Below are 21322 nucleotides of genomic sequence, written 5' to 3'. Positions count from 1 at the left end.
CACCCTTCTGTGTGTTTCTCCAATTCTAAACTTACTTACAAAAGTAGTGAGAAAGTCATAATCTAGTTTCTCATTGAAAATGTTTCCCTCTACGTCTTTTACAGAAGAAATAAGTAATATTGATTTTATCAGTGGAGCAGATTTAAATCTAATCATGATGAATGTTCATTTCTGTTGCTGGTTGATACCAGATAGTCACGACTTCATGGCTTGTCTGAACTTGTGCTCTTGTGTACCCAGTGTTTATCACAGAGGCAGCAAATGTTGCACATAAATCATCAAAAACCGGCGGTGATTTTAGGCGATGGTGTTGCTTAAGAGTCATAAAGCCAACAGCGACTGGTTATACCTGACACAAAAATAAAAAAAAATGGTGCCAAAAGATTTAAAGTACAATTTTTAGGCTCAAAAAATCATTGCATTTTCTCTTTCAACTTCAACACATCTTCACTTTCCTCTCCTATTCTTACATAGGGAATCAAATGGTGACCCACCATGATCCTTTTTCAACCAATCATTAGTCTTGCATAAATAAAAATATGCCCAGTGGCAAAGGTATGCAGAGCCCATGTAGCAACGCGTGCCAACTTGAGAGTTGGCCGCTGATGAGGAATGGGTGTTGGTAGCGCTGCTTCTGGTGCTGACAGCCTGTGAGTCGTTCAGCTGGTAGTTTTTAACAGCTCAGGTACTGAAGATGTGTGATTGTGCTGTGCAGAAAAATCTTTCATTGCATATTTAGATTTAAATGGTAAAAATGTCTAAATGTTTTTGCTCCAAGAACCAAAAATACAGACGCCTCATCAGTTAGAAGTCATGCGATCTTTTTACAGGTGGTTTTTTTGCACTGTTTTTTTTTTCATGATTTACTTTTCACGCCCGCCTCACTCGGTCACAAACTGTGTCGCAACAGCGGTTCTCTCCGCTGCTGTTTCTGATTCTCACAGCAAAGACAGTGGAGTAATTTACAAGCCATGTTAACAAAGTATCATCTGTCACGATGACAGCGAGAGAGGCAGAAAGATTGGGACCACAATATTCAGCACATATCGCTGCGAACCCAACTTCACAAACACCATCTACAAACAAGAACTTCTCTGACAAGCCTTGAAATAATTAAGTATAAAGTTTACCCCTGCCAAATTGTCCAGATCAGTGTGCGCTGTGGTAAATCGCTCACAGAAAATCTGCTTCCCTGATCTTCTAAATGTGTGTATGGCATTTTAATTGCATCTGAAATGTGACGCTTTTGTAGTGTTTTACAGCTCTGGTGACTCCATGCTAGCAGAATGCTCGCTTCTCTCCACTGGTGGGAGAAAGCCTATTTATTTGTGGTCTCTGGATCTTTATTCAGGCTACTCATAAAGCGCTGAGATGAGTGATATCATGTCGTCTTGAACAACAAGGGAGCTTTGTTATATTTTATAGTCATTTAAATGGTAGGATTAAACGGCGTGACACACAGGCAGGATGGAAGAGCAATGGGAACTTCAGCCGACAATTTCAACAACTCCTTGTTTTTCACGATACTGTTTTCTACTGACAGAGCATGGGCCTCTTATTAACAGAGCCCACTGCCAAAGCACATGTTTTTATCCCCCATGAACAAAGCAGGAGGGGGACCCGGGAATGGATTCAGCCTGTCCTGTCCATCATTTTTTTGCATCCAGAACTCAATAACTGCTTAAATATTCTTCACAAACATGTTAATGAACAATGCGCATGTACTGAATTAGTGCCTTCTGCAGTTTGGGCACTTTTGCTGTTTTTATTTTTCCTGTTTCCTTGGATACGGTTTGATTTTTAGTTCTCCTACTGTGAGGAAGAATTGTCTCAGATGAACGTTTCCTGTGTATAACCCAAACTTCAGTAGAACCTTTAGATACTTTCATTTTAGTTGACCATTTTCACAAGTGAAAACTGATATTTTTCTCTTATATGTTATTAAAAAGAAGCGAAATTAACACGAACAAATGAACTAACATCTTTTTTTTTAACTATCTTATTTCTATTTAATGACACTAATATAAAAGTTTCAAGTTGTAAACTCGGTTTCAAACTCAGTTTACCAACTCTTACAAAATGTCATATGTAGATGATGTAAACATTGGACCACAGACAGTGTGTGAGAAGAATGTTTCTGGCTTGCTTTGCATAACAGATGAGTAAAATTATAAATATTTCAGCTTCAAAGAGTAAAAGTAATAAAATGTCCTTAAATGTTACCACTTTTTTTTTTTTATCACAACGAAGTATGATTCTTGTATGTTTTTTTAAGGATGAATCTGATGCTTCTTCATAATCCTAAATCACCTTTTAAAAATCATCACGGCCACCTCATAATCAGCGCCCCCTCCTCATCCTCATCCTCAGCATCGCGGACTCCAGTGAATATAAATGTTCCTCCTCACAGGGGGGGCGCAGGCTAAGCGAACCGCTCTCTTTATCTGAACGGATCTTTATCCTGCTTTAACGAGGCACTTGACCTCCCATCGGCGCTCTCCTACTCCCCAGCTGACGGAAAAAAAAAAAAAAAAGAAAACGAAAAGTGGGCTGGCGCAGCGGTAGTGCAGGAGTTGAGAGGACTGTCGGCGCGCACCGAAACATCACTAGTCAAGCTGACTTCATTTAGATCTCGCTTCAGCCGGTTCTCTATAGGATGTTTAACAAATGGCAACACTTTGCTGGAAGCAACCGGGATGTGTATAAGAAAGACAGCACTGACTCCTCAAACTTGTAGCAACATCCTCCATTCAGTAAGTTGAGCGCTGCAAGAAACTTTTTTTTCTTTTTTCTTTGAATGAGTATCCCGCCGCTGGCTGGCACATCTGGAATCGGTGGTCTTCGGAGCTGTCAAGTCCAGCGCCCGACGTTTATCTGGACCTCACCTGACCCCCTTCTTCTTCTGCATTATCATCCGGAAACTTTAAGGCGGACTATGAGACTTTAGTTGTCTCTGTATTTTTATTTTTATTTTATTTTTTAAAACTTTTCTCTTTTTATTAGAATTGCAAAGCACAAAATGGATCACTCATTCCTCAGAATAACACGCATCTTGTTGGCTATCTGCCTCCTGAATAAAAGGTGAGTTGAGTTTAACATTGTATTTGTGCTGTTTTATTACCTCAGCAACCTTAAAAATATATATATTAATATCTTTACTAGTCAAAATTAGCAGCAATAAAAGTATGTAAATTAAATTAATCACTTTAATAACATTTGATTATTATGTCCATACAAGCACAAATTAAATATCTCAAACTAATATAGCAAAAATATTTGTTTTCCGTGCACCTCATGCTATAAAAGGTTGTTTATGGAGACAGTTAAACTGAACAAAACGCAACAGGAAACAACAGAAGCCTAACTGCAAATTCAGAGGCAACCATGCCATGCAATTCCACATAAAAAGTAGGGCACCACCATACCAGTGAACAACTTTTATCATCACAGCAAATTGATTTGTTGATTGCAAATAATGTCCAAAGTTTAATTTTTTTTTTGTAAAAAAAAAAAAAAGACAAGGTACTTTGTGAACATTTTCACTTTTATATATATCAAAACGACTTCAAAGAGGAACCTGTGCAAGGTCCACATGTCGATGCAACTATGGAAAGAAATAGCACCCAAAGTTTCTGCAGCTGCATGAGCACCTCTGTTCGTGTGTTACTGTACGCTCCTCACTACACCTGGTATTTGTGCGTGCATGTCGGGTTGTGTTTGAGCATGTGTGTAAACTGATGTACACCATGCGTGTGTTTGTTCCCGCAGCCATGCATGCTTTGCAATTTGTGTGTCTTGGTCATGTGTAGATGGTGAAACGCACACAACTTGTGTTTTAGTTGTAATGCAATGATGAATAAAAACCCCGGACACCTTTCAGCTCTCAAGTCATCATCAGGGCAGCCTTGTTTTTCCTTCTTATTGCTGTAAGTGTTTCTCTGTGAAGTAGGAAAAAACTCTGTCAACTGAATTACTGTTGTTCCCATGATTGATCTGCAACAGGAGCAGCTGAATACAGAGACACACCTAGCAGCAACAAAGTGCCGCATTTGCATGTTAACTGATTTCTTTGACAGGCGATATTTGCAATAACCTTTGAAGTGGTTTAGAGTGCAAGTGATGGAAGTTGAGTCGTGTATCTAAAACTACTACAAGAAGTGATGGATTCATTCCAGCAAAGTGTGTATTTTTCCCTCATTCCTCACATCAACTCACCTGTTCCACTGTAGAACTATTACCCTCCCTTAGTTCAATGTCAGAATGAAGATTAGGAGACAACAAAATAATTTCCACTAAATTAATTTATAGACTCAAATACAATTTGTTGCAGATTTTGGCAAATGCATTTAAATGAATAAGAACCAGCATTTATGTCTGCCAATTTTCTCTGTACTCTTAAAAAGAAAAAGTATTTTTTATTTTTTTGTTAATGTATGAGTATCATTATTTTCTCATACTTGCATTGGTGACAGTTTTCCACAATCATATTGTTAATCAATGTAAGAGTGTGTTTGGCGGTGTTGTTGTGACATAGACCTGCAGGCAATAAAAGTGAATGCAGAGACACAATTTAGGGCTTGCTTTTCTTGTCAATAACCAGATCTGTGTGATCCATGCAGGGTAGACTCCAATGAAATCTTAGGCCTGAAGCTCCCCAACATTGACCCAATCCTGAATGCCAACACGGTGTGTCTGACACTGCCGGGTTTGACAAGGCGTCAGCTGGAGGTGTGTATGCGTAGCCCTGCTGTGACGGCATCTGCAATCCAGGGAATCCAGATTGCCATCCATGAGTGCCAGCACCAGTTCAGAGGACACCGCTGGAACTGCTCGAGCCTGGAGACTCGCAACAAAATACCCTATGACAGCATAGTCTTTAAAAGAGGTGGGCGCTATTTCAGTTTTCTTCAGGTCTTAGCTCAGTGTCTTTCGACAGCAGTTTCTGCAGTAAATGAATGTTTTTGGATCCAGATTAGACTTTGATGTGTGGTTGATATTAAGAAATTGCTTCATTTTTTACCCCAAGAACTGGTGGCATTATTTATGAAGCTAGGACCTAAGATTTTGATAAAAGAAATTAAAAAACAATTCATAAAAGAAAAACTAAAACCTCTGTATCGAGATGGTGATCTGCTTTACCACCAACATGGAATGGATTCTTCATTGGGCAATAGGTCACTCCTCCAGACTTCTCATCTAAATCCATTCATAACCTTTCGAGTCATCTTGGTAACAGACAGACAGGCAGAAAAACAAAGCACTGACAAAAAATATAACCTCCGTGACAGAGGCAATTAAATAAAACCAACAAGACACCTTCAGGCAATGACATCACCACAGGCTACTTGATGAATAAAATAAGGAGTCACGCAGTTCAAATGTCTGGTCTTCAAATAGACCGTAGTCTTATCTTCAAACACATTTTGATTGCATACCTTAAGATGATTCTCAGAAAAATAGGGTTAGGGTCCGTCATGTCCCGAAGCAATATGCTCGGAAAACAGTCGGCAGATTATCAAAAGGGACCGCTTTCCACCGGAGACATAACTGCTGAAGGGATCTCATTGTAATGAAGTCCTCCAAATAGTTAGGCTATCTCTAGTGACTACCTAACTGGTATCCACTTTCTAACCACCCGACTGTATCTCCTCAATAGCCTGCACAAAAGAGCAGGTAACTTCAAAAGAAGTTAGTCAACTCAAGATCACCGAACCTCTTGCAGATCGGTTTTCTCTGACTCATTGTAGCTCTTGGGTCTTTGCAAGTAAAGCCACAAAGGATGAAAGAGGATCTTTGGAGTTAGGAACCCTTCAGATTGACTCATCTCAGTTCATTGACTGGAAAGTCGACCAGTGTGCAATGATGGCTGAATACAAGCGCACAATGTGATCTATAGCGTGCTGAATTGTTGATGGAATTCCCCATAATAAAAAAATAAATAAACTGATTAAATGTGACAGTTCGTTCCTGGAGGCCGTTCTCATGATTTATGTTCTCCTCAATCAGAAAGCAATACGATCATTATTGAACTTTAGCTTTGTAATCCTCACTGATGCATCTATTTGCTAACAGTGTACATTTCCACACCACTAGCCGTACTTTCGCTCCTGACTCATTCATTGAGAGGCAGTTAGTCATTATTAATAGAGGCAGTTGCTTGGTGTCTGGCATCCCTGCTTGCCCCGGGTGCAGAAACTTCAAATTGACATAAACAACTTCTCTAAATCAGATGATTCATCAAAAACTTGTCACACTCTGTTTTGACAGAAGCAAAAAAAAAAAAAAAAAAGTACACTGGTTATTGTGGCATGCAGCTACTGCATGCGGGTGGCGCTACCACAGAAAGTGATTCACAGATATGATTTAGCTGGAATTGATCTGACAAATTATCTAGTCTATCACGATCAATCGTGTCAAGTAGTTAATATAAGCTTTTAAAAGCTTGTTAAGTATCATCCGATCAGATTAAACTCATAACTTTTGTGGGGCCATCAAGCTCATCCTTGTTTAGCTTGTATCAAAAACTAGGCTAAAGAGGGCATCAGGCAAGACATGGATAGCCAGAAATAGGAGAATCTCTCACTCTCTCTCTCTGTCCTTCTTTCTCCCACTCCCTCTCTCTCTCCCTCTATCACTGAATCAGTGTCCTCCCTCGCTGGGTCGCTCCTAATGCTTTTACTTACCTTGCCAGTGCGAGTGCTTGTGAATTTGCTCTCAGCACTTTCCCAACTCTCGGCGGCAAAAGCATAAACCTGTTCAGTTGGTTTCTGTAACACAAAGTGACAGTTTCCTTTCAATCTTTAATTCATTTTGTCACTTCCTTTGCCATCAGTTCAGCCGGGCGTGTCGCAGCCGGTGAATTATTTGTAAGATTGATTTGTTCCCAGTCTTATGGGGTCTTGCGTCTTAGAGCTGGGCTCAGAGCGAGGCAAGAGCTAAAACAGGCATTCTATGAGTGAGTGTAGGGGGGGTATGGGTGTCTGTGTGTGCGTGTGTTTGTGGGGGGCATGTCGCAGATTGTCAAAGCAATGTCAGGGTTTGACTGAAATCTTTATCCATGTTATGAAACCAAATTATTAATTACCATGAGTCAGATCTGATATCGGAAACTTAAGAACAGTGGATCAAATTACTTATTTCCACTGTTTTGCTGAATGTGTTGCTAATGGTGATAAATCAACAACAAACAAACACCCATCTCTGCTGTTACCCTCAGTTTAGAAGGAACACTGTAGAAGCCTTTCTCCTCCATTTTCCCGTTGATTGTCTTTTTGGGTTAGATTTTGCTTCCCGCTGCTCTCGTTTATGCCATGTCAGATAGACTGATTTTCCATCACCAAATGCCCGAGGAAAATTATTAGTTGGGGGAGACCAAAAAAGAGCTACAATGAACCTGAATACAGGACAGGACTGGAACAAAGGCAACGCTAAACCGATGCTGACAAAGTGGACGTGTTCCCTTCAAAAGCATTTATATCTGTTCTGTGTGAAGTTGTTTCCAGTTGTGACTAAAAATCATTCAGTGCAATGGGAGGCTGCATACAGTCAGTGTGTGTGTGTGTGTGTGTGTTTTAAGATAAGTCGGTTCAGTTATTTTGCAGCAGTGTTGATATTGCTCTAAAATGTGACATTTTGGAGAGTTTAAGACTGTTTCTTATTTGGTCATGGTGAAAATGTGCATTTTTTATTTTTTTTATTGTGTCCACTGTCAAACATACAAAAACGAAAATAAATAAATAAAGGTACAACAACGCTGCATATCTTAGAAATTAAAACAATATCACATTTATTTGGATTCATAAATGACAAAGTGACATCAAACAGTGCTAAAAGGGGCAGTTCCAGTTAATAGTTTTTTTATTTGACTTCAACAGGCTGCCTGAATCATTTCCCCTTCGAGCAGTCTACTATAAGCTCCTAAGTGGTTTCTTTTCATGTTTTCTTTACAAGTTTCCAGAATAATCTTCACTGTTTTCTACACGAGGCAGCGACTGCCAGTGGGGCTGCTTTTATGCAGCCTGAGGGCACCGTGCTCACAGACTGAGCTGAAAGCTACCAGCAAACCCTGCAGATGGTACAATGAAGTGCTGCTTCATCCTCCAGTTGGATTCCACAATTGGACATGGAATGTTTTTTTTGTCTCGGTATGGATAGGGTGAATGGATGTTGATATTTCTAGTGCATGGGCAAGAAAAGAGTATTGCAACAGTTTCAGAGCAAGAAAGGGAGAGAGCGAGAGAGTTACACGTCAGGTTGTGGTAGAGCTGCACTCCATGTTCCATGTGCTGCATGCAAGAAGGAGCCGCTGTCCAGAAAAGTTTTAGTCCTGTCGGGCAATTACACGCGTGCTCATTTTAACAGCTTCCCCTGCAAAGAAGTCCATCTGAGGCTATATAAAGTGACCACAAGGAAGAGTTGCAGTTCAACATGATCAGCCTCTGCAAGATGTTCTAAAAAATAACAAGCAGATACTGTAGTTATAATCTGTCATTGTGGATAAAAGGGTGAAGTGAGAGTCGTCTCAATCAGAGTTCGGTCAGAGACAAAGTGCCATTCGCCTTAAAATACCAACAAACTAACGATCACATAATTGACATGGTTTAAAACACTAAAAGAGAGCATCAGGAACACTTAGCATAGCAACAGATATACACAGAGGTTTATAAAACTAAGCACTGCACTGATCCAGCCTCTAGCACCCTTCTGCACGTAGTAGACACCAGTGAGCCGCACAGCATCATCAGCAAGATACGTGGAGGAACAGACAGGAGGAGACGCAGCATTTCTTTAGTGTGCGACGCCTCTGTGAGTCCGCTGATGGGAGCGGTGAGGATCTGTTCATGTTCATCTGGTCCACCGAGACTAAGTACGCAAGTGTTTTGAAAACTTGTTTGCTATTGTCCCAGATGTTTCCCATGGTTATCTTGCCACATGTCATCGGTGCATAGAAGCAAGAATGAGTTTGAGTTTCCATTTAAACGGGGAACTCGTTTAGTAATGCATTTGTGATTGTCTGGTCGTGCTGCGTTAGCTCTTGTTAAGTGAGTCCGAAGGCTAGGAAAGGAAGACGGAATCTAAAGGTTGTACAGAACAGCTTGAGATCCAAATGTATAAGTAATCAATGTATTAGTAGTAGTAGTACACAGTATGTGTGAATGTGAATGGTTGTTTGTTTTTCTATGTTTGCCCCCCCGTAGTCGGCTGGGATAGGCTCCAGCATTTACATGTGGCCCGACTGAAGCGACTGAAGGCGAGACAATTACTGATTGTCTTGTCTTCAAGAAATTGAATGAATGAATGAATGAACTACAGCAACAACGCCTGCTGATCTGGATTTGGATTATTATCTCATAAATGTCCTCAATGGCTATCCTCTTATTTGTTTGTTCATGGGCACAGGCACACTGGATTGCTTATAATGTGAACATCTCTCTATAACGTACGGGGAGACAACACATTACCAAATATTGACAATCTATGTTTGTGCATCATAGTGATGCAGCCTGTCAGATTGGGAGTTTAAATTCCATCGACCTTCCTCAAGACTGCTGAAAACTATTCACTATTCCCATTGTCCTTTCTTGTCCCAGGTTTCAGAGAGAGCGCCTTTGCCTATGCCATCGCAGCAGCAGGTGTGGTGCACGCAGTGGCCAATGCCTGCTCCATGGGTAAACTGAAAGCATGCAGCTGCGATGAGAAACGACGCGGGGATGAGGAGGCCTTCCGCATTAAACTTCACCGTCTGCAACTGGAGGCCATCCACCGAGGGAAGGGCATGGTGCACGGGGTGATGGAGCATTACCCGGCTGACCTGCCGGGACCACAGGACTCCTGGGAGTGGGGCGGCTGCAGCCCCGATGTGGAATTCGGAGAGAAGTTCTCGAGGGACTTCTTGGATGCCCGGGAAACCTACAAGGACATCCACGCTCGTATGAGGCTTCATAATAATAGAGTTGGCAGACAGGTGAGTGGGGAGGGGGCTTGGAGGAGAGGATGTGGGTGTTTGTGTGAATGTGTATGGGGGTTTTTCCCCCCATCTTTTTCATCCTCAATGTTGAGTTTATTGAGACAGGAAGTACTCAGGCTATAAAAAACTGTTGAATGATGTCTATTGTGACTCTAGTATCGCCCTCCGACGGTTTAAATTATTTGTTCAATCTGACTCCACAGCTGTATAAAACTGCTGCAATCGATCACTGGAGTGCCTCTCTAGAATAAATTAATTCATTGTGTCAGTCAGTGTATTTTGAGTAAAAACACTGCCAATGCCAATCACATTGTCGGAGTGGTCGTTTTCGGTGCTCTGTGCAGCAAGGAAGCATGGCTGTTCTTCACTCCCTGTACTATTACTGTAAATATGACACTATTGTCAAGATAATTTAAACAATAAAGTATGACGCATCAAAACAGGTGGAGAACGGGAGGGTCAAGATAGATAGAGCCAAAGATATAACACAACCTGATTTTATTGGCTAGATCAGTGGTGGCTTGTTATTGTTATATTGCTGTTTATTTTTCCTGGTGGAGACTCTGTGTGTGTGTTTGTGTGTGTGTATGTGTGTTCAGAAGTTTTGCAAGCTGGATTCACAGTAATGGTTACTTACAGTTCAAGTCTTGCAAAATAATAGTTGCGTTAGTGTATTGCATTTATTTGTACCAGATCCTTGGCAAGTACACAAAAACACAGGAAATCTGTTTTTTTGAGATTGAACCAGATCAGCAGAAGAGTGTGTCCGTCTGCCAATGCCAGACAATCCTGCACATCTGTCTTGTTGACCTTTGCCCACCTGTCCACTGATATGTATTGAAATCTGTACTCTAATTCTTGCTAAATTAGGGATAAAGTTGGAAAATGTCCTGTCATGTCACACAATGTTAAAGAAAGTGAATTTTGCTTTCCTGGACGGACTATTGTATCTGTTCCAAAGTGTAATGGGTTCTTTCTAGAGCCATGCACCGTCCTCAACAGAGTTCAGAGGAAATCAGATCTGACCAGCTGATTAGAGAAGCTAATATCTGGGCCCAGACAAACACATCATGTGTATGGGATGGGAAAGACAGGTGGTGATACTAAAGTAAGAATGCAAAATGGACTTCAGGATGACATGTATGTTCATTGCAGTACTTTTAATTAAATGGGTTTTTTAATTGAAGTAAGACAAGGATGCTACACTGTTTTCTCCTGCTTCTGTAGGCATATAGAATGTGCAACAACGGGTTACAATTGACTTCTGCAGTAGATCATGTGCATGTTTGGCATTTATGTATCCGAGTAAGCACATTCGAACAGCTTGGCTTTCGTTGACGTCCCTGTAATGAGCTCTATTTAACCCCCGTTTTGCTGTTCCTTCGGGGAAATTCCGGTAATCTCTCACAGCCTGATGGATTAATACATTCACAGATCAGTCGATCTCTGTTTGAAAGATTGGGGAAGTTGCCAATTTTGACAAAGCTATATACATCAATATACTTTGTAGTGTCAGATCAGTGATGAAACAGTGCTGGTGAACGGTCTGTCAAGTGTGCGTTTCTTATTTCTCTAGTTTTATAACAAGACACCCGTTATATAACACAACTATCCTCAGTGCCATTGTTGTTTGTTATATTTACTGTATTATATTTTGATAATTCTAAGCATGTGAAAGGTCAGAAATCATCAAAATCTTCAAAGTTGCCTGCCCTAGGCAATAAAAAAGAAAGCTATAAATGACAGTGACAAGCTTTGATAGCATCCAGCACAGTAGTGGAAAAGAGACAAGAAGCGAGCCTAAATTGCTCATTGTTCCCTGCTTCCTCCGAAATAATTTGGGCCTTTATCTTTCCATCACTTTGCTTCTGGTTTCCTTGATTATGCAGACAAAACACAAAAGCGCAGCACGACAGCTGAGCTCAACGACAGCTGGACTGCAGTAGCTGTTATGATAGGAAAAGTCACAGATGTAGAAATGGTGCAATGAATTTTGGGTGGGGGGCTGATATGACATAAGAAGTAATGAATTCATGAGCAATGGAAATAGGTTTTTTTTATTTTTTATTTTGGGTGCTCCTTATTTAGTTTTATTTTGGCTGAAACATCTTATACCTGATTATTTAGGTGTGATGAAAAACATACCATTTTGGTTATTAGCATCATGTTTACATGCTAACTTTATTATGCAATTTGCATCGCCTCATTACATGTCACACATTACTGCTATGAAGATCGTTCGGTAAAATGCTAGCACAGCTAATGTTTCTAATATGACAGAAGCACTTGTTTGAGATGTTTGAGTTGAAACAATAGAACGGTATGATTTAACCAATGATCAAAAAAAAAAAAAAAAATGGCCAAAAATAAATGCTATTTTTGGGGCTAAATCGGATGTTGTGTAAAAGGAAGCTCAAGTGGCAGTCAGGCTCGAGATCAGTGTTTGAATCCGGTGTGAAGTACAGAAGCATTTCCTGGAAGGAAAGAAAGAAACAGACAGAGACTTCTGAGTCATGGCAGAGCTGTTATACCATGAAATTTACCACGGACCTTGATGACTTCAAATGCGATTGGAAGCCACAACAAAACCCCTCAAAGACTTGAAACACACACACACACACACACGGCCCCTAGAATCAAACGGAAAACACTGACAGGTGGGGCCTCAAAATAATGCATCTCGTATCTCTTTTCTCCCACCTACCACCGCCTCATCTCCCTCGGCCCTGCTCCTCCCCTCCATCCTCTTTCAGAGAAGTCGTCTTGAAACAGAGGAATGCGGTGGTTTTTTAGCGGGGTGTGCATGTCGCCTCATGCCCACCCCAGGGTTCTCACGACGTCCCGTCTTGTTTTTAGTACTAATTAGTGGCTGCTGGCAGTTTGGAAACAGATGTTTAAAACTCTGCAAAAGATTTTAGACTTCAAACACTGGGGCGGAAAGTAGAAAGAGATTCGCCCTTCCTTCCCTCCCCTCTCACCCCTCTGTTGCTTCTGCCTCCTCCAACTGTGCTCCAGCAGGACTGATTACAGAAATACAGTAATACTGCACAGTAAAATGGGTTTAACAAATTAGTTAATGCCAAGTGTATTTACATACGATGTCTTCAGATTACAAATACGATAAGTTCAAGCTTTACCCGCTGCTTATTTACTTAAAAAAAAAAGGTGAGGCTATTAAAAGTGAGCTCTGTTTGATGGGACTTTAAACTGTATTTTACAAAGGTTTTCATGCCGTTGTGCAGGTTAATCAAACAAAAATCTCAACTGAGACACGGAAGCACTTCAACAGGTTATTAACTTCTTCAGCCAAGTTTTGATTTGATGACCTCCGCCGAGGCGGGGGTCATGTGATCCCCGGCGTTTGTTTGTCCGTCCGTCCGTCAGCAAGATAACTCAAAAAGATCTGGATGGATCTTGATGACATTTTCAGGAAATGTTGGGAATGTTACAAGGATCAGATGATTACATTTTGGTGATGATCCAGAAGGGATCCTGGATTCTGGAGCAGAAATCTTTGGGAACATTGCGAAGCTTCAAAAGTTGTTCCTCAATATCTCGGTTGAATATTAACCAATGTCTATGGAATTTGACACAGTCATTTAAGGTGGGGACCTCTATCTCCCCACCAAATTTAATCTGTATCGGATCCAGAATGACGTTGGGAAAACATATTTCATTTTAACATTAAAAACCCCATTTACTGATTTAAAACTCTGTAAAAAAAAAAAATACACGTCAACTCCGATTCACTGTTACTTTTCATGGTTGGTGTATAAATTTATAGCCTTTTGATGATGTGGAAGGTGTAAATTATGAGGGGAATGAGCTGCTCGGCGGAGGTCTGTGCGCTCAATGCTTTTCTAGTGCGTGTTCTTCTCAATCAGACCACACCTCAAAACAAATACTTGGCATGCTTTGTTGCATTCGTGTTGCAGAGCTCAGAGCCATGTAAAGGTTCTGTTGAGTCCTGTCCGCTCATTAGGCAGGTGGTGACAGTGCTGGCTATGCAACAGTCTCCCATGTTTCTTGCAAGCATCTTCTGGTAATTACAATTTACCATCATGACTTCAGGGAAGTTGGAAGAGATGGTATCCCTCTTTCAGGAAGGCAGATAGAAATCTCCTCAGTCCCCTGTCCAACACTGGGACATGATTTGAAGTATCTGCATGTTCACGATTGCAGTCGTGCTTTTGATACGCTCAAAAAAAGCTGGAGAGGCAGGTGCAGAAGGAGGATCGCAGGAAATGATCCAGATAGGCGGCACGGTTTTCAGTTAAATTCAAAGTAAACTAGTATTTAGGCTGTTTTTTTTAATTTGCCACCGAACATCGTTGAAAGAGACGACTGACCAGTGATGCCACAATATGCAGCGTGATATACCGGAAGAGATGCTGGCTTCCACTTGTACCTTCTCTCCTGTGCTGTGAGGTGAGGACATGTGTAAAAGACGCAAGCTGAGCTGCAACCGAGCCCTATTTCAATGAAAGTCCACTTATAGTTCATTTGCACTTATTAACCTGCACCATTCCAACCAATCATGTATCACAATGCAAAAAAAATATTAACGTTAGTGCGAAGCCAGCTATCAGAGGACGTTTCATGTCATCAGTGGGGTGCGGCGCATGCGTCAGTCCTGAGAATATAGAGGAAGAGCATTAGATCTGACCCACCACCACCACCCAACACATTTACACGCCCAGGAACTAAAATAATAATTGAAATAAATGTGCACTGAGGTAAATGTTTTAATTGAAATATGCAGCAGGTGGAAGCGCTTATGCTTGTAATAACATTTTATTAGTCTCTAAATAAGAGCTGCGGACACGCTCCAATTAACAGTGAGTATAGACACAGACACTCGCGTTGTAGACACGGTCAATGTTATTGTGTGTGCATGCATGTGTACTGTGTGTGTAATTTATTTGTCTCCGTATGCTTAACTGTCCTTTTGAAGCAGGGCGTTTGATTCGTTTTAAGTGACGTCTGGGCTTAATGTACTGCTGTGGGATTTGTTTGTGTGCTTTGATATTGCCTCGGCTTTCTGCGCGGCTTTAAAGGTCTTTTAGTAGCTTTTCTTTGAACTCGCAAATTCAAGGCAGCGTGCAGACTAGTCTGCTGTCTATAAGCGACAGAGGTCGATTACGGGACAAGGAGACTTTAGATTAGGATTTTCCCAAAAGGGTTTGGGGGTGAGGACGGGGCAACTGGTGAAATGATTATGTTCAATGCACCCAAGAAAGGGTGACAGCGTAAGCCATAAATTATATTTTGGTGCAAGTACTTAAAAACTGTATATAAATCTCATATATTATTATGGTGCATTAATATAGAGATTTAAAAAAATTAAGCTCTAATTTGCCTCAAAATAACATAACAGCCTTTGTACACTGATCATGATTCCACAGTGTGCCAGCAGCATAGTTGGAAGCATGGTGTGTTATTTTAAACAGAAACTTTCTATTCCTCACGAATGTCAGTCAGCACAATTGCTCATTTTTTTTCATTGACTCTTGCTGCCCTGCCTCCTTAGGTACAGAATGCCATGCCAAAATGACTTTCCTGAAAATAAATTGCTTTATTATTATTATTATTACTTTATTATAACTATTGTTATATACTGACTCAAATACTGACTCAAACCAAATCAGTCAGCAGTACAATCTCAGGTGTGACATCACATTGAGTGATGTGTGGTAACACTCTCCTTGTGGCACGCTGTGACCATGGGTTAAAGAAGAGAAGAAAAACAAGCAGGGCAGAGTTTGAATGCTTGGTGTGCGTACATACATTCTTTTTCTGACTTTTGTTTTCCAGTAATGGTAAAATAGTCTGCACCTTCTGACCCATTTAGCATCACATTGTGGCGACAAGGCCAGACACCAGCTCTGTTCTTCAGTTTACTCCATCCGCTCATTGTTGCACTACAGTCTGCTCTGCCCTGCAACAGTATGTGCCTTTCCCCACTGGATTCAGTTGCCTCCAGTCCTAATCTGTCACCAACATGTTGTATTTGATCTCCATCTGGGGTGGTTTTATAGACGCCTCTGTCTTACTCTCTAGGCTAATTAAAACTCACCAGATGTTTGTTTCTTTCTGTGGTTCGCCATTGCCTTTGAAGCCATTGTATCTCTCATGCATATGTGTAAATGTAAGCCACTCTGTAAGCAACAGCAAATAAGAGGTTCCCATCTTTGGATCAAACATCATATTAAAACTTGTCTTCGTATCAGTGGGATTAGATCTACCTAATTTATGCTGCAAGGATTTGCACATTTAATGAGTATATACTCCATACACTCATTTTTTTTTTACCTATAAAATATAATCTCTTCCTCTCCTCTAAACTCATCTCAAACTTAGACGTCAGACTGTGTGTCTGACTGTTGTGTCAACATTGTAATTTCTTTTTATTTGCTCCTGTTTCACTTTGCCAAAACAGTCACAGCTGATGGCACATTGGATAAGACTGCTGATATAAATCTACTCTGCGTGGCTAATAGCAGAGTATTGGCTGTAGGACCAGATTTGTGAAAGCGCCCACACACACACACACACACACACACACCTATAACAGACATACCAGCAGCCTTTGTGCATCAAACGGCACAGGAACAACAAAGAGATGATCCAAAGATCATCTCTCACTCCTGTCATCCTCTTTTCCTCTCTCCTTTCCTCTCTCCTCCCCAAAACCTTTGCTCTGCACTCCCCTTGGGCTCCGGCATACTGCCCCACCTCCACCGCTCAAGTCCTCAGGCTTGATTCTCAAGATCTACAATAAGGCAGCAATAAATCACTGCATCAGATTTCCTCCCCGTTTCTGCAGTAGTCACAAAAGGAACAGTGAGAGGGCCACATTTATTTATGGGTTGTCTGTATGTTTATTTCTGTCTTGCTCCAGGTACAGATTACAATGAAACCGGCCTTTCTCATGATCTGGAGTTAATCAGTCTGTATCTTTAACTGAACTGAAGTAAATTCTGTTAGATCAGTAAATATTTTTTTCTTAATCTTCTAACCCTTAATCCACTCAAAGATCAGTGATGTCAGGTCCAGTTTATCATATTAGGTTCAATTTCTAGCATTTGAACTGGTAAATATGTGTTTATTGTCAAACCAGGTGCTTTGTCATTTTTGTCCTTCTCTCCTCCCGTACAAAATCTACGACACTGATGTTCCTCCAGCCATAGGTCAGCACTCCACATGTAACACTAACAGACCACTTCTAATATACTAAAAGCAAGGCTTCCTATTCGGGCCTGGATTTTATCTATTTGTCTTTCAACTACATGTAAAAAAATATTCTGCCTTTTCCCGACACACACACTTTTAGTCCTTTCATTTAACCTTTAAGGAGCATGAAGCCTTCTTTTAGCTTTTCCCAGTCAGATCAGCGCAGATCAGCGTGTCCAGCATATCACTCATGTTTAAGAGGCATACATAATAATTTTTTCTTTATTGCTGCTGCACCTGTCAGTTTTTCTGTTCATAATATATATATATATATATATTTTTTTTAGATAATTGTTTGGCTTCCCCAATCATTGTTAATACCAAAAAGTGAGTCATTATGCCATGCCGATGGAAAGTTGGAAGCATTTCTGAATTACTAGTAATCAATAATCGTTGTGGAGACTCGGTGGGTGAGGTTCTCCTTGCTCTGAAACACGAGCCTCCATTCACCTCATATTGTCTCTACGTCAACATGAGTAGTAGTACTACTTACATTATTCACCTTCTAAACCTTTATATGCAGAGTCCACTTGCCATTGTCCTGCACACGACTTCAATTGTGTAAGAATCCAAAGCTTGCGATAAGATATGATCTGACATTTGTGTTCATGAGAGGGGTTTTCCGCAGTCAATTGCATTTTGTCAGACATGTTCTACTATTTGATGAGCAGTTTTTTTTGGAAGGCATATCAGTTTGACAGCTCATCTGCATTTACATTTCCTACATCAGGAAATACCTATATGTAATTACTCCACCATAAAATGTTTTTTTTAAAACCTTGAGACATGCCCCAGGGTTGAGAATCTCTTTATAATGACTTTATTCTTTACATCAATGAAAATGATGTAGTACGTCACCAGAAATGGTACTTTTGTAACGTTTTTTGCTTTGCTTTGTTTTGCATTCCTTTGAAGCCCCTATCCTGCTGTGAATTCACCTTCAAACAGTAGCAATGTGGATGCAATTATGCTCGACCAGTTTGTCTCTTTAAGGTTTAAGTGGGCTGGAGAGTTATATGATTACAGACTTTGCTGGGAGTTTAAGGCCAGTACATTTGTGATTCTGGGGTTGCCTCTGCCCCTATAAACTGAACTAAACACTGCAATCTGAACTCAGTGCAAGTGCTGTTTTAGCTATTATAATGTTGTTGTTATAAAGTCTTCAAGTCTCGAGCATCTCCTCACCACTGATCACAGATTCCTTCAACTTTGTTCTCAACACCCTCAATAACAGCAGAGCCATGTTTATCCAAAATGCATACTTCTTTGTCACTTTCTTTGCAACACTGAGAAACATGCAGCGATTATGCATAATTGTTATAATACAGCACCAGATGATGATTTGAAACTGCAGCATTGAAGTCCATAACATTTGATTTTTTTTTCTAAACGTCCATTACTGGCAGGATTGAAGAGTTAAAGTAACACAGCTTTGCATGCACATTTTTACCCAGAATGCCATTGTCTAATTTATTTTTAGAAAAGCAACATACTCTTACTCTTTAAACAAAGATTTGTTCCATCAGAAACTTCTCTACTCTACAAAATTTGCAAAGTTCAGCTGATGCTGCTGTCTAAATGTGTTCCATTTTTAGACTGTGACCGATTGCTTTGGCTGGGTGGTGTTTTCATTTGCCTTTAATAAAGCACTTCATTTTATCATTATTTATCATCTACCGCTCTGCTCATTCATGCTCCAGAAGGAGGAAACAAGTCTTTCTCTCTTCTATGTTCACTGCATGGATTGCTCGGCTGAGAAAACTTCCTCTGTCAAGTCATGCGGGAAATATTATGTGTGTAAATAGATTCTCCCCATTAATTAATGGGTTATTGCACTTTTCAACTGTTTTTCAACTTGCAATTGGTTGAGATACGGATTGAAATAATGGCTCAAATCTAACTACAAAATAATAAAATCATGTATGATAGTTTCATGTTAAGGAGTTACAAAATCATGCAGAAGCACACGTCCAGTCGCACACAGGCATTACCACCATGCACAAACAACCCTAGCGTGTGTGTAGACACACATTCCCTGTTTTAATAAACTGTCATCTCTCGTGTCTCCTTAACTTGGACATACCTGTTGCTGTTCACCAGCGCTGTCTCATGCTTCATGAATGACAGAGGGTGTGTGGGTGACAGACAAATTGTCTATGTGCGTGTGTGAAAATTAGAATTATTGCTCGCACATGTCAGGAATGTCTGTAAGTGTGCGTGCGTGTAAGAGTGTGTGTTGATGGGGGCAGAAACGGCAGAAGCATCTGTCAGTACTTTGGGTGGCCTGCTGTTCCTGTCGGTAATTTGATCTCAAAGTTTATTACAGGTGATGACTGATTAACACATGCACACGCAATTACCCATGCATAAATATGTGCACAAGCCTTTGGGAAATAGGACTGTGATGGACACTGTGTGTGTGTGTGGGTGTGTGTGTGTGTGCACCTACTGCCGAGTGAGTAGTTCTTGCGGTGTTGTGCTTGTTTATGCTTGCACATAAATGACATCAGGAACACTCTTCTCATGAGTTCAGTTGCACGACTTCTTCTTCGTCTTCTACTACTACTACTTCTACTACTACTACTACTACTACTACTGCACTGCAGCTAAATTGAGCTGTACTGTTCGACCATTTGGTCTCGTCGGCCAGCAGGAAGGCACTAAAGTGAAAATATGTCAACGTTGTTGATGCCTAATGAGCCTCTGCATGTGTGTCATGCAAAGAGTCACAGCCTCATACCAAAAGATGAATAATGACACTGCTGTTTGGGTAATGCCTGCATCCATCTGTGTTATTTGATACCAGTATGTTTGACAACAGGCCCAGACCACCTGGCTTTTTAAATGCGGGGCCGATATTCCTCCGGGGCATTGTCATTGGCTGCACATTGGAATGGTCGCTCGCTTAAAGAACAAACAAATAAAAGTCACGCTTCGGGATGAAATGCGACTTCTGCACCCTGCGACTGTATATATCGAAGTTCAAATGCAAGCAGTGATCAAGAAGGTCATTAATCCTTCTCATTTTCACCCCCCCGCCCTCCCTCCCTCCCCATTTCCTTTTTGTCTGTCTCCATCTGTTTTTCGCAGGTGGTGCTTGACCACATGAGAAGGAAATGCAAGTGCCATGGGACGTCGGGAAGCTGCCAGCTGAAGACCTGTTGGCAGGTCACCCCGGAGTTCCGAGTGGTGGGCTCCATCCTCAAAGAGCGCTTCCACATCGCCACGCTCATCAAGGCTCACAACCGAAACACCGGACAGCTCGACCACTCCCACCACCACAACCACCACAACCACCATCACCACCATCAGAACAATCACCACCACCATCACAACCACCACCATCACCACCACACGCATCGGCGGAGGCCAAGCGTCAACGAGCTGGTCTACTTTGAAAAGTCGCCAGATTTTTGCGAGCGGGAGCTGGGGTCGGACTCGACGGGCACGCAGGGCAGGATCTGCAACAAGACCAGCCATGGCATGGACAATTGTGAGAGCCTGTGCTGTGGGAGAGGCCACAACATCCTACAGCAGACGCGGAGTGAACGCTGCAACTGCAAGTTTCACTGGTGCTGCTATGTGGTGTGCGAAGAGTGCAGGATAACAGAGTGGGTCAGTGTCTGTAAATGAAGAAACACACACTATGAGACAGAAAACAAAAAGCCAGAGACAAAGGGGAATGTGACTGTAATTTATGAGCCCCATACCAGTTTGCGGCGGACTGCTTTTATTTTCTTTGCCAGAGGAAAGTGAACCCGTTTCGCCGGCAGAGAGTCAAGGACGTTCATGCTGGCAAAGACTGTGCACATGCGTCAAATTCTTAAAGCTGCCACAATTCTGAGAGCTTGGATGTTTACCGCTTTCCTCTCGTGACAAAGGAATATAGCTAAACTCGATAAACATTTGACACTCCTAATATTTGAACTTTGGACTCGCCGGGTCATCAGCGTGTTGACTAATGTACAGCTGTATGGGATTCAGGTGTCTGAAGAGGAAGCTGAAAGCCAGCAATATATATATATATATATATACACGCAAGTCGGGAAGGCATATATCATCAACCCATGACACTTAACAAAGCAGGACGATGTCAGACAGGTTTTTTTTTTTTTATTAAAC

General features: G+C 41.2%; 1 protein-coding gene across 1 annotated transcript; it reads left to right on the top strand.

Moving 5' to 3' along the window:
- The first annotated feature begins 2745 nt into the window (after positions 1 to 2745).
- On the top strand, positions 2746 to 20833 carry wnt10a (wingless-type MMTV integration site family, member 10a). The gene is made up of 5 exons (XM_068746664.1): positions 2746 to 2753; positions 3004 to 3081; positions 4620 to 4885; positions 9591 to 9964; positions 20291 to 20833. The coding sequence occupies exons 2-5, from the start codon at positions 3020 to 3022 to the stop codon at positions 20831 to 20833; spliced, it is 1245 nt and encodes a 414-aa protein (XP_068602765.1). The 5' UTR covers positions 2746 to 2753; positions 3004 to 3019.
- Positions 20834 to 21322: the final 489 nt, after the last annotated feature.

This window comes from Brachionichthys hirsutus, chromosome 12 (genome assembly GCF_040956055.1).
Source record: "Brachionichthys hirsutus isolate HB-005 chromosome 12, CSIRO-AGI_Bhir_v1, whole genome shotgun sequence".
Classification (NCBI taxonomy): Eukaryota; Metazoa; Chordata; class Actinopteri; order Lophiiformes; family Brachionichthyidae; genus Brachionichthys; species Brachionichthys hirsutus.
This window is presented reverse-complemented; position numbering and strand designations above follow the sequence as displayed.

What these genes read in the sequence shown, in the direction of transcription:
- wnt10a (XM_068746664.1), top strand. Translation starts at nt 3,020, where the DNA reads ATGGATCACTCATTCCTCAGAATAACACGCATCTTGTTGGCTATCTGC. An exon ending in CAGCATAGTCTTTAAAAGAG is followed by an intron (nt 4,886 to 9,590) that starts GTGGGCGCTATT and finishes TTCTTGTCCCAG; the next exon opens with GTTTCAGAGAGAGCGCCTTT. An exon ending in ATAATAGAGTTGGCAGACAG is followed by an intron (nt 9,965 to 20,290) that starts GTGAGTGGGGAG and finishes TGTTTTTCGCAG; the next exon opens with GTGGTGCTTGACCACATGAG.